At 50.8% G+C, this 12,691-nt stretch overlaps 1 protein-coding gene across 5 annotated transcripts in view; it reads right to left on the bottom strand.

Moving 5' to 3' along the window:
• Window positions 1-12,691, bottom strand: part of PXK (PX domain containing serine/threonine kinase like) — an 82,445-nt gene continuing 69,754 nt past the window's right edge. Inside the window, exons 17-19 of one of the 5 annotated variants that reach the window (XM_028152730.2) lie at window positions 11,404-11,466; window positions 2,292-2,328; window positions 1-409 (exon numbers count right to left, since the gene is read on the bottom strand). In XM_028152730.2, the coding sequence (XP_028008531.1) occupies window positions 223-409; window positions 2,292-2,328; window positions 11,404-11,466 (287 nt within the window). In that variant the 3' untranslated portion in view covers window positions 1-222. Of the gene's footprint in view, window positions 410-2,291; window positions 2,329-4,674; window positions 4,735-11,403; window positions 11,467-12,691 lie in introns of those variants that run through there. The other 4 variants (XM_028152731.2, XM_008146288.3, XM_008146289.3 and 1 more) reach the window with 4 other exon arrangements.

Raw genomic sequence — 12,691 nt, 5'->3', positions numbered from 1 at the left:
TCTTAAGGCGGCAATGCCAGCCTGATTTTATCATCTACTTGAATATTTCCTCTGGAAAAGCCCCTTACATGAGCATCTGCAAAACAGAATGTGGCTGTACTGGCCCAGCAGTTCTTCATCCAGGAAGAGGGTATTTTAGTGGTTGGAGGTGTGTAGAAAAAAACAAAACTTTCCCCTCCAAGTGTAAACAGGAAACTTTAGCCGATCTTAGGAGCACTATGATCACAGGTTTCGGCTTTCCTCAGAGTTCCTTTTTGGAAATTCTGGATGGAACTGAGTAAGGCCCCTCGGCTCATGCCATTCACAGCCTGGGGCTGCGGCTGTGTGGCTACCTCTGTGTTCGAAGGAGGCAAAGGAGCTGCTGGTGGTGGAGGCGGAGGTGGAGGAGGTGGAGGTAATGTGGAAATCCCTGTAGAAATAAAAAAAAAAGGACAGTCAGCATCACCTCCAAACCCCCTGCATGCATGCTACCACTCAGTCCTGGGCAGTACAGACTTGAGTGAGACTGCAAGTGTTCCCTCAAAGGGGCAAGATGCCCAGTACTGCATGATTTTTTAAAATACTGAACAAGAAAGCTAGAAGCATCAAAGGGGAATTTCAATTAAAGGTTGCCATTTCTCCCAAATAACAGTCATGTGAGAAAAGACTGAATATCACAGATTACATGAAACTATATATAGTGACATTCTCCCAGGATAGATGAGGCTCTAACTCCATTTCCAAATTTTAGTAATGATCCCCAAAGAAAGGTTCCATCAGCTACATTAGCCAGGCCCACTGACTCCTGAGCTAGCAAAGACAGACATCTGGACCTATCTGGTTTGGCTCAGTGGATAGTGTCGGCCTGTGGACTGAAGGGTCCTGTGTTCGATTCCAGACAAGGGCACATGCCCAGGCTGTGGACTCAGTCCCCACTAGGGGGTGTGTAGGAGGGAGCCGATTGATAGTTCTCGCTCATCATTAATGATTCTATCTCTCTCTCCCTCTCCCTTCCTCTCTGAAAGCAATAAAAATATAAAATAAACATATGCTCAGGTGAGGATTTAAAAAAGAAGATAGACTCTGTATGCAGAATTGGGCTACCTGAATATTTATATAAAAGCTCAGCAACCAGAAGAGCAGAACGACCAGAACAACTGGTGGCTATGACACACACTGCAGCAGCCAACCAGCCTGATCTGGGCCCTGATTGGCCCCCCCACCCTGGCTGACCTGGCCCCTGATTGGCCCCCCTCCCAGCCCTGATGGGGGGGGGGGCCGAGGTGGGCCGGCCCACTGCCCGCAGCTCCTCCCCCTGGCTAGCCCTGCCCCTGATTGCCCCCCACCACCCCACCCCGGATCAGGGGAGGGGCCAGCTGAGCTACCACCTGTAGCCCCTGCCCCCCACCAGCCCAGCCTGATGGGCCCCCATTGGGGTGGGCCAGCTGGGTCCCACCCGTGCATGAATTCGTGCACTGGGCCTCTAGTCAATTAATAATGGGTGAACAGTTCTTTAGATGTGCTTCAACACACACAATATTTGAAGGATGTGATTTAATATAAAATGACAAACCACTCAGTATTCTTGGCGAGACACCAGTGCCTGCAGGGTTATGGGTTCCCCAGGGGCATCTATCTCGAATAATCATTTCCTATTAGGATGCATTAAAGAAATATAAAAAGCTAATAACTGCTGCAATGCAAAGTAGAGGGCAAAGAGCTCTCTCTTCCCAGCAATGGGATTCTCGAGGAGGAGTCTTCCTCAAGCTCCCTTCTTTCCACTGTGGCCCAACCCAGGAACAGACACAACTGCACTAACCCTACATCTTCACTAAAGCATCAGGAGAGACTGGAATGTCGAGCTCTACCCTGGTGGGCAAGGAGAAGGGAGCTGCACAGGTGTTTCAAACTTCCCTAAGCGTCCAGGCACACGAACATTTGGCACTTGAATGTTACAGTTCTGACTGACGAATGAACTGCTCTCCCAGGACAAAATAAAGGCTGAGTACAGAAAAAGCCCTGTCTCAAGGGACCTGCCTGTGCCACAGTTTATTGCCCCATTTCCTGGGAACCGTCCAGCTCTCAGTGACTCCACCCACCTGTTTTGAGCCTTACCCTCTACCCCGTCCAAGGGCTACACAATTCTGCCCGGTGGTTCCCCCCTAAACTGCTACCGGGCTGTGGTGTTAACAGGTGAACATACCAATCACCCCGTGCACTTACATGGATGAGTGGTTCAGGATTGCCAATAAAACACTTAGGTAAGTACATGACAGGCAATGGTTAAAATCTTGTATTTCACAGAAAACCACTTACCTTTCTTTATATCTTTACCCAAACCTAAGGCAGCTGAAATTAAAGAATCACACAGATACACACACTCATGCTCTGCAATCTTGGAATTCTCAAATGATGATGTAGCAATACAAATAAACATTAAACGGACAAATGAACAAAATGTGGTTTCTATTGGTTCTATACAATAACAACTAATGAATGAAATTCGATTATGTCAGGTGGAGTGTGGAGAAATGTCCCTGGCTTTATGTTACAGGGTTACCAAGGTAAAAAGGACTTTAAACCTAAAACGAGTGCTGGGGGATGTGATATAAGCATTCCTCCGCAGGGCGTTTCAGACAGTGACCAGTGAAAAGCCGGGAGGAAGGGAGACTGCGCCTCTGAGAGCTCTTGGAACTGAGCGGCACCAATGCCCCACCCACCCCGCCTCCATGCAATGACCAGGAAAGGGCAGCAGAATCTGGACTTGACGTCCAGGGCCCAACGTGTATGGGTGAGCACTGGCGCTTCTGCCTTCCAGCTTTGTGCTTTGAACCTGGCAGAAGAGTCCCTGTGGGTCGCAGGTGAGACAGGCTCTGCACTGCAACAGCACTCGTGTCCTCACGACATGGAACTGGCCATCCAGAGAGGATACCCCTCCGGCCCAGGATCCTGGGAGGCTAGAAAGGGGCTGCAGGGGCTGGACGTGGGCACGGGCTGCCGCCTGGACAAAACTGCTTGGGCTTCACAAGGAACCAACCCTCGACTTTGGCCTCATTACCAGGAGCTCAAAATTCAAATTGCAAATTCACTACCACAGGGTTTGGGAGTTGGGGGTGGCGTTCGTAAATGAATCTTCATTTCCAAGTAAAGGCTGAGATTGTTACCACTTTCAGTGAACTTCTTGGAATATGTAGGTGGTATAAATAAACACACTGTCCAAAGTGCCACAGGGTAACCTGTGTCTGTAATGCAAATGGGAAGCTGAGGGCTGTAAAGGAGAGGCTGCGCATCCGGGGCATAGAGCAAGGTCCCCAGGTCACCCTGATGTCTGCCCACAGAGGGCCGGACCTGACGCCCCATGACGTCCACTTTTTTTGCTGGGCCTGCAACACCTAGGGCAGACACTGATGTGTGTGATCAGGACAAGGGAACCCAACTCGCCAGCACAGAGCACTCGGGGAGGGGAGAGGAGGACCAGGCGTCAGAAGGTCAACAGTGGAGGAGGCAAGGACACAGACTTTGGGACTCACAGTCTGACTCTAGGCCCATCAACTTTTTTTTTTTTGCCTTTTCTTTAGTCCACAAGTTTCCTTTAAAGGTTCACTGGGGCTTCAGCTACAACACACTGGTGAAGGGGGGAAGGGGGAATGGTAACAAGGGCCAAATTCAGAGTTGGCTCTTTGGCCTGTGACAAACCTGAGAACAACACCTAATTCCCGAGCGCCCCCATTCCTCAAATGTGAATGTCCTCCCCAACAAAAAAGGCTTCCACAGCCCTTATCCCCAGGCCAGACAAAACCGGACAGCTTCCCTGTGAGATTGCTAACTGAGCACACAGCTTTGGGAAATAGTGTTCCCCAACAACCCAGGATGAGGGATGCTCCAGACAGCTTGTCTACAATTACGACCCAGTCAGTCCTCATCGTTGTCTCACTTTGCCTTAGACAAAAACCTCAAGAGTCAACTACCCTCCCCTCCCCAGAATCCTCTCCACCAAACCAAATGGGCACCTGGCAATCCAACTGAGGCCCTGGAACAGGCCACCGACGGCTGCAACAAGAGCGTAGGCTAGAAACATCCTTGCCAGCCTTGTGGGTCCCCTTTCCTTGGGCCAAGTTAGCAATCTACAGGCGTCTGCACGTCCGTGTTCCTTTGTGGTCCACACACAGAGATGGAGAGGACACACGGCCACCAGACCTGCCAACTACCCTCGAGGGAATGGAGAGCAATGACCCCAGAAAGCAGGCAGCCCCAGCTCTTGGGATCAGCCTTCACCTTTTGTCTCAGACGGAGGAGGAGGCTGCACTCATGTCCCAACTCAAGAATTATTAAGGATGTGTGAAAAAGAACTGGTTTCCCTGTCATCAGTCATAAAGTCAATAAGCTGTCTCTCCATAACCAAGAACTCAACTGCCAGCACCTTTCCCCGTCATCAGAGTGACAAGGAACCGGCATTTTCACAGGGACAGGACCCTGAGAGCCTCGTTTCCAAAAGTAAAATAACCCAAAGTGCCACACAGTTGTTTTGTAGGGTTGAGGGCTGTATTTTAAAACCAAAATCAGAGTGGAAATGAGGATTTTGAAGGTCATGATGGAAATGAAATGAAGGTAAATGAAGTCACTTGGGTGCATTTTAAAGATGCTGTATTTCATTGAATGTTCAGTTAAGGAAATGGTCTCAGGTCTCCTTCCCCATGTGTTCACCACTTCAGAGACTAGATGTACTGGGTCCCATTTCACATTCAGAAACAGCATCTTTAAAGTGAGAGGAATCAGTATAGTTTACTTTACCGAAAACTCACGTTCAAAAGGGCGCATGCTCTACTGAAAACAGCAAAGAGAGAGAGAGAGAGAGAGAGAGAGGACACAGTCATTATTCAGATTTTAGTGTCATTTAATCAAATAGTAAGAGATAGCAAAATATTAGTCTGAGTCACATGCTGGTTATTCTCACTGCCAAACTAGGAGACATGTAAGTTAAGCACGAAATGCACTGGTTTGTACACGATTGTGACCCTTTTAGAACATGGCAAATACACTAATATGGTAACCAATGAGTGGCTTTCTTCCTCGTGGTCTTTTTCTTTTCTGGAGCCAGTTAGTTGCTATTTTTACTGATTGACAAGCACAACGCTCACTTCAGAAGACCCATGAAGGTTTTTCCCTGAAAAGTGGAATGAGTACTAGGAGTATCCTTCTTTTTCTTACTAAATAAGAGGGGAGAAAAACTAGAACTCATCACTTTTTCCAAGCAAATGTTCTATAATTTAAAATGGAGACATGGCCGGCTGGTGTGGCTCAGTGGTTGAATATCGACCTATGCACCCAGGCCACTGGATCGATTCCCAATCAGGGCACATGCCCGGGTTGCAGGCTCAATCCCCAGTAGGGGACGTTCAGGAGGCAGCCGATCAATGATTCTCTGCTTTCATTTATGTTTCTCTCTCTTTCTCTTGCCCATCCTCTCTGAAATCATAAGAATATATATATTTTTAATTTTTAAAAAAAGAAGCCCTAGCCGGTTTGGCTCAGTGGATAGAGCGCCGGCCTGCAGACTGAAGGGTGCCGGGTTCAATTCTGATCAAGGCCATGTACCTAGGTTGCAGGCTCCGGGCTCTGGTCGGGGGCGTGAGGGAGGCCACCAATGGATATCTCTCTCTCACATCAGTGTTTCTCTCTGTCTCTCCCTCCCCTTCCCACTCTCTCTAGAATCAATGCAAAAAGCATCTTCGGGTGAGGATAAACTAATTAATTAATTAATTAATTAATAAGATGGAGACATCTTTTCAGAGTTGGGAAGAGCAAGGGCGCAGGGCAGGGCAGGTGGCCCCTCCCCTGAAGGCTGCTGGGGCCGGAGGCTGAACTGGGCAGTGTGTGGCATTAGTTTACGTAAGGCTGTAAAACCATTATAAAAGAACAAACCAACCAAGGCCAGCGTCTTCCTGTCTAGGTGGCAAGTGAAATTTAAGAGAGAACACTTTCCCTGACAGTGAATTCCAGAGTCCCCACGGAACCAACCTGCCTGCTGCCCAGAGGAAGTGAGGCCCCTGGGAGGCAGGTCACATGGTGCAGCAGGGAGGGTGCTGGGGACACTGCCCAGCCCCAGCCCCACGGCCACCCCCACCAGCAGAGGGCTTTGGGGAGCAGCCCCACACTTGGGCGTGGAAGGCGCTGGGGAGGGCAGGGGAGCAGCACTGCAGGGCAGACCTGTTCATCCCCAAGATGGTGGCTGCTCTGTGCTGTGTAGGTTTTAATAAACACTCCAATGGCTTGAGACACTGATTTTGAACCTAAAGGGGGTTTCAGACTTCGACCTGGCTACACAAATTCCGAACCTCCAACGTTCTCAATAACTTCACCCCTTTTTGTGTGCCTCGCTTATTCTTAACCCTCCGTCCTGTTACTCAAGTCCTCGGGACCCACAGGCTCTGTTCTCCCTCCTCCAGCTCCGGTCCGGATAGGAAACTTCCCTCTCTCCAGTCATTCTTACCGACTGGGTTTCTACAAACTGTCAGCTCTCTCTCTTCAAAATTATTGCTTAAAATTATAGACTGCAAGCAAGAAGGGCTAGAATTCTCTTGCAGGACATCCATAGCTTATACTTGATAGATTTTACCGCTTTTAAAGCCTTGTCCTCTACGTTATCTACCTAGTAAAGACCAGGAAATCTTTTCAAAGACAGGTTTGAAGATGCAAATTCCTTGTCCAAGGTCACAGCTGCAAGGCGGTGGAGCCACAAACCAGGCCTGGGATTTCTGACTCTGCTTTCAGGGTTCTTCTCCCACCAACCGCGCACAGTGCTTACCCCCAGGCCGTGGGGTAAGTGAGCAAAGACAGAGCCGTTTTAATCCTGGCTCTAGCACCCCCCACTTGTGTGACCTTGGTCAAAGTCCTTTAACCCCACTAGAGCCTCAGTTTCTTTGTCTGTAAAATGGAGCACCAGAAAAATCCATTCTCCTTGGATAGGAAGGTACTCATGGGGATCAAATGAAACAATGACTACACATCACTTAGAACAGTACCTATCACAAAATAAGTGCTCAAAATGTGTTAAATATGATTAAAAAAAACAAGAATCTAGGTCCTCCTGCTCACTTAGCTTTCCCTAAATACTCGTTTGCAAACCTGTTTTTTTTTTAAATAAAGACAATATTTTACAAAAGCTGCCTGCCCCCAAAGGGAGGGTGGAAGGGATTATTGATGTGTGTAAACTGGGACCTTCTAAATCAGCGGTGGCCAACGGGTGGTCCGTGGAACACTGGTGGTCCGTGAGGTCCGAAAGGTTGGCGACCGCTGGCCTAAACCCTAAACCACTCGCCTCCATGAATTCAAAGTGTAAACACTAGTTGGTGACATTTACCATGAATTGAGTTAGGATAAGGAATTTTGAAGTTCTTGAAAGAGTGACCTTCTAGAGGCAGGAAACATAACCTTTAGCAGAAAAGAAAATGCTAGGAATGTCCTCACTGATAAAGAGGTTTAGAGAATCACACCCCACCTGAGGGAAGTGCCAGCAGACTGAGGGAAAAGATATTTCTCCTTCAAGTGGGTGAGGACCTCAAGAGGAGGCCCCAGGGCAGGGAGGTACAACACACCTGGCGAGGCCCCAGTCCTTACACAAATGCTGGAAAGGGCTCCGGAGAGTACGGCCACTTCACTCACAAACATCTGTCACCTCTGCCCCACCCTACAAGTAACTGAGCTGAGGACCACCCTCAACTCCTGTTAGGGGCAGAAATAGAATATTGGGGCCCTAACTGGTTTGGCTCAGTGGATAGAGCGTCAGCCTGCAGACTGAAGGGTCCCAGGTTCGATTCCGGTCAAGGACATGTACCTTGATGGCGGACACATCCCCGGGGGGGGGGGGGGGGGAGTGCAGGAGGCAGCTGATCGGTGTTTCTCTCTCATCGATGTTTCTAACTCTCTATCCCTCTCCCTTCCTCTCTGTAAAAAATCAATAAAACATATTTAAAAAAAAGAATATTGGGGACTGGCTCTTAGTTCTAAGAAATAAAAGAAGAGATATTAATCATGCTCTGTTAACCTGGACTGTTTGGCTCTGATTAGAGAAAGTACATTCTAACCTGGCTGGGAGTCATCTTTGCCCCGGGAGTCAACCTTGGAATGTGCATTCAAGACCTGCCTATTATCATGGAAAGACTGACAACCTTGTTGCCCAAACAATGGAGTCCCACCCCAGCCTCCTACTTCCCCGTGCCTGTAATCCCTACTTCCCATGTGATCCTTGCCCTCCCTACACTAGGACAAGCAGCTGGCTTGTGGGGGGCAGGAGAGCAGGTTTTGGTGGATGACCTGCTGCTCCCCCATGCTGCCGGCAGTACTGGAATAAACACTCATATATGATTCAACTCTGTCTCTGCTGAATTGGCTCAAGTAGTGACAGGCAGCCCGGACCCACTGGTTGTCCGGGTTCACTACCATGAATGTGCTGAGCATGCACTCTTTCAGGAAAAAGGGCAATGCCGTGACGATGAACTTGCCCCAGTTGAGCTATTGCTGCGCAAACTGTCAAAGGCAGGGTTCACAGGAGCTGTACAGGGAGCCTGACTAGAAGGAACTGGGAGAGTGTCCGGTCACTCCCACCCTTTTGTCTTTTACAGAGGAGGTAAGGACACCCAGACGCAAAAACGTGACTCATTCAAGGTCTCCTGGTAACTCAGTGTGCCGAGGGCTTACTGTGTGCAGGCCCTGTCCTAACCTCATCCTCAGGGGATCCTCTGAATAACCTGACGGGGCAGGCACTGCGATTATCCTCATTTACGAGGGGGAAACCGGAAACACAGGGAGGTTTAGGGTCTTGTCCACGTCCCAGAACTAGCAAAGTGGTGGCTCTCAAGGTTCCTGGCCCAAGGTGTAATTCCCAAGAGCTCCCACACTGAGTTGCCACCTTTAACAGGGAATTCTTTTTTAATACTAGCCCTTGAAAATGAAGACTTTTCCTTCATTTCTTGGGAAAATCACATTTCATCCAAAAGTTGAAAGACACTCTCCTTGATTTAGTTAGACCACAAGCTTGGCCTAGAAGCAGAGTCATCAATTGGAGTAAATGTTCCAGCAGGGGCTGAGGAGCCGGAAGTTGCCACCCTGGGCTGACAGTCTGTTCTCACCCAGCAGAGGCGTTGAAGGCACAGCAAGTCCAAGCAAACCCACCCGCAGGGTTTGCCGCACGCCTCCCATGGTGCAGTACATGAGAGCTGCCACCCCAGGCCTCGCACACAACAGAAGCTCGGGATGCTGCTGTTGGTGAACTAGTTTTTCAGGTGGATTCTCTAAGAAGGGAACTATTGGGAGAAAAAAAATGACCATGGCTGGGCCCCGGAGAATGCATTTGCTTGCATTGTGTCTATCATTTTGGGGCTTCCAAAAGGTGCTGGAAATGTGACTCCAGCTGGGGCCTTGCCTGTCTGCTGACCTCTGTAACCCAGGGCCAAGCACACTGCCTGGCATGCCGCAGGCGCTCCATAAATGCCTCTAGAGTGACTGAATGAATAAACTCACTGTGGGTCCCCACAGAGAGCCTCAGATGGTAGGTTGACAGGCAAGGGCTCGTTACCATTTTTATGACATGCATTACAATAAATGCCCAGCAGAGGTCAGAGTAGAGTCTTTGGGGACCGAGTTGGTAATTCCATCAACAAAATATTAAAGAAGCTAAAGGGAAGAAGGAGGAATGTTTGCTGGGAATGTCTCCTGTCTGCCAGGCATTGTGCTTGGGCCTCACTTGTGTTTTCCCTCTGAATGCTCAGGACTCCCCTTCAAGATAGATATTATCAAATCTGTGGGGAGCTCCATCTTGAAGTGAAGCCCCCAACTGCTCCCCGTCTCCTGAGTTTTTCCAACATTGACGCTAATTACAAGATTCTTCTTTTCCTTCTCCTCTCATTCTAAACGTTACCCCCTCTCATGCAAACCTGCTATGTAGGAGACGGTTCCCTTCAAACCACAGGTAAATGAGAGGATTAACAACAACAAAAATCCAAATAGATGGAATTCCCCAAGACATTTAAACATGAGAACCAGCACTAACTTCCCAGGACCACACCCAGTGCACGTGCGAGTGCTCTGCCCTCTAACAGACACCGCCTTTGTTAAAGGAGGGCTCATGAGCCCCACTATCCATTCTCCCCACTGTCCTTACTACGCCTTGTGGTGTGAAAGGCACATCCTGTCTGCGAGAAAGTGGCTCAACATGATCTGGGCAGAGGTTCTCCAGAAATTTCTGATCAGCCTACACAGGTCACCTCTACAAAAGACAGAGAGTCTATTTTCGGTCTTGATCAATATTTGGGGGCTTTCTTATGAAAACCTGCTGACAAAGTCAGACGGGGGAAAGAACATCATCCCCAGGAGCCAGGTACTTGGCTACTCAAATAGGTGCTGGCTCCAGCACGCTCGGCAGCGAGCCGCCAGTCACCATCCTCCGCCAGCCAGGATGACACCCTCGGCCAGACGTGAGCCGCTCCAACCAGTCCCCCTGCCCGTGCTCGCCGTTTTCTGGAAGGTCAGAGAGAGGCACGGGAGAGCGGTCGAGCAGCGCTGTGCGTGGCAGCTCCCGGGTGCCGCCTTAAACCTACTGCACGTGCTGTCAGCTCACACATCAACCCCGGCAATGACCCCCTTCAGGCAGCTGCAGGCGCTCCCCCGCACACGGCAAGCTGAGGGGCAGGCAGCTCCTCTGGCGGCCAGAACGTCTGGCTCATTTAAGAACAGACGAGATACTGGGGCTCCAGTGCGTTTTTATGGGCTTATACCATGGTGAGGAGAGACGTAGTTCAAAACGAAAGCAGAGCTAGCATTGTGAGGCCACACCACAGAATTAGAGACTTTTATAAATATTCCTGAGATGACATCTTTCTACATTTTCCCAACAAAACTCGTAGTATCTGATCTAATTCACAGGTGACACGAAGGCTAGCCCCAGACGACCCGGATGACCAAGTTATCAGGAGCAGAGGTATCAGGAACCCAGAACCGCGGCGGCTCTTCCCCTCCCACACCCGGGCGTCTCCCCAGTTTTGCTCTGTGACAAAACCCACGTAATGGCTGGGTTCCCCGAGGAGAGCGCTGGGGAAGGACAGGGCCCGGGTACCCAGAGCCTGTGCCCCGAGGAGCTCTACTCCGAGGAGCCCTGCAGGCGGCTTTTCGGCAGAGAGAGCAGCCTGGGGTAGAGGGTGGCTAGTGACCCCGAAACCAACCACTGCATTCCCAGGAGACCCCAGTCTGTAAGTGCAGACCCTCCGCTCTCCCAATGACACTGCTAACTATTGTGCACTCCTCCGGTTCTCTGGGGAGAACAACCGGCACTACCTCACCCTGAACGGCTTGGGTGCAGGTGAGAAGAGACAGCTGGGCCCTGTGGGGGGAGAGCGGGAGGGAGCAGGCCACTTTGCCTCCATCACTAACCTGCTGTAGAGGGTGGAGTCGGCGAGGACGGAGATGTGAGAGGTGAGCTGGCCCCAGATCCTGCTAAGAGAAAACACAGAAACGCGTGTGGGGACTAGAGAAAGACACCTGGGATTTGGCCCGAGTTGGGCGCCACCGCTGTCGGAGAATCTGCCCGTGGCTTAGTGGGTGGCCTTGTGCCGAAAGTGGAGGAGGGACAGAGAATTCAGGGCCCGGACCAGGGACCACAGGCTCCCACGCCAGCACAGGGCTAGGTTAGGGCGGGGCTGCTCCCCACAGCTTGCTCCTTTGAAACCCACTCTGCAAAGCCACCAGCTATGCATCTGGCTGCAGCCCCTCTTCCTGAGCCAAGCCCCTCCCTGGTAACGGATGACAAATGACAGTGCCGAAGCAGCCAGGGCCAGAGCGGTGCGGGCAGTCTAAGAGGGGAGGGTGCCCACAGCATCTCCCCAGCAATGCTGTGTACAAGCTCCATTTCATCCGCAGGTACATTCCGTTAGGTAGGGGCAGCCTATTCAGTGTGCGGATTTCCTGGTCCTTTCTTACCCAAAATTCAATGAATACCCTTATTTACATTAAAACAATGTGCATGTGCCCCTGTGTTGCATGCATTTTCTGTACCCAGTCATCTTGTTGTATTTCAAATCTTCCCAAATTCTCAGCATCTCCCCAGTGTTCAGCAAACCCCAGAATACTCCCGGCGGGCCTCACGTGGAAGTAGCCCAATGAGCAGACAGAGGTTCCCACACGAGCCGCCTCCCCCACACAGAGGGGTCAACCACAGCGGAGGGAGGGCTGTGATCATGCCCCGAGAAACCGCTAGCTGTTCTGGGGAAGCCTGCACCATCCCCTCCCCCGCTACCCACAGGACACGCTGACATGGCATGGGCACTGGGCACGAGGAGACATGTCCTACCGCACACCCTCCTTCCCACTGTTTCCACTTTTCCCTCCCTCCCTACAAACTATGAGGCGTTTTACTGGAAAAGGAGGTCAAGCTCAGCCCGCCCTGTTTCCTACTGCCTGGCAGTGCCAGCCCAGGTGCTAAAGGGGAGAAGACTGAACTTGTGGTTCCCGTGGGATGTGGAGAAGACCTGCCCATTTCCATCAACCGCCGTTTGCTCTCCTAAACTCCCGCGGGCATGGCGGCCGCGGAGTCCCCGGGACCCCAGCTGCTGCATCCGGCACAGGGCCTCGCAGGCAGGCAGCTGCCTCAGGAGGGTGGAGAACAGTCAGGCTTTCTCTGCTTTGTAAGACACTGGCTGCTGCACAGAAGGACCACCAGTCA

The sequence above is a fragment of the Eptesicus fuscus genome, chromosome 18, assembly GCF_027574615.1.
Source record: "Eptesicus fuscus isolate TK198812 chromosome 18, DD_ASM_mEF_20220401, whole genome shotgun sequence".
Classification (NCBI taxonomy): Eukaryota; Metazoa; Chordata; class Mammalia; order Chiroptera; family Vespertilionidae; genus Eptesicus; species Eptesicus fuscus.
Note: the sequence above shows the minus strand (reverse complement) of the source record. Positions and strands in the feature narration are given on the sequence as shown.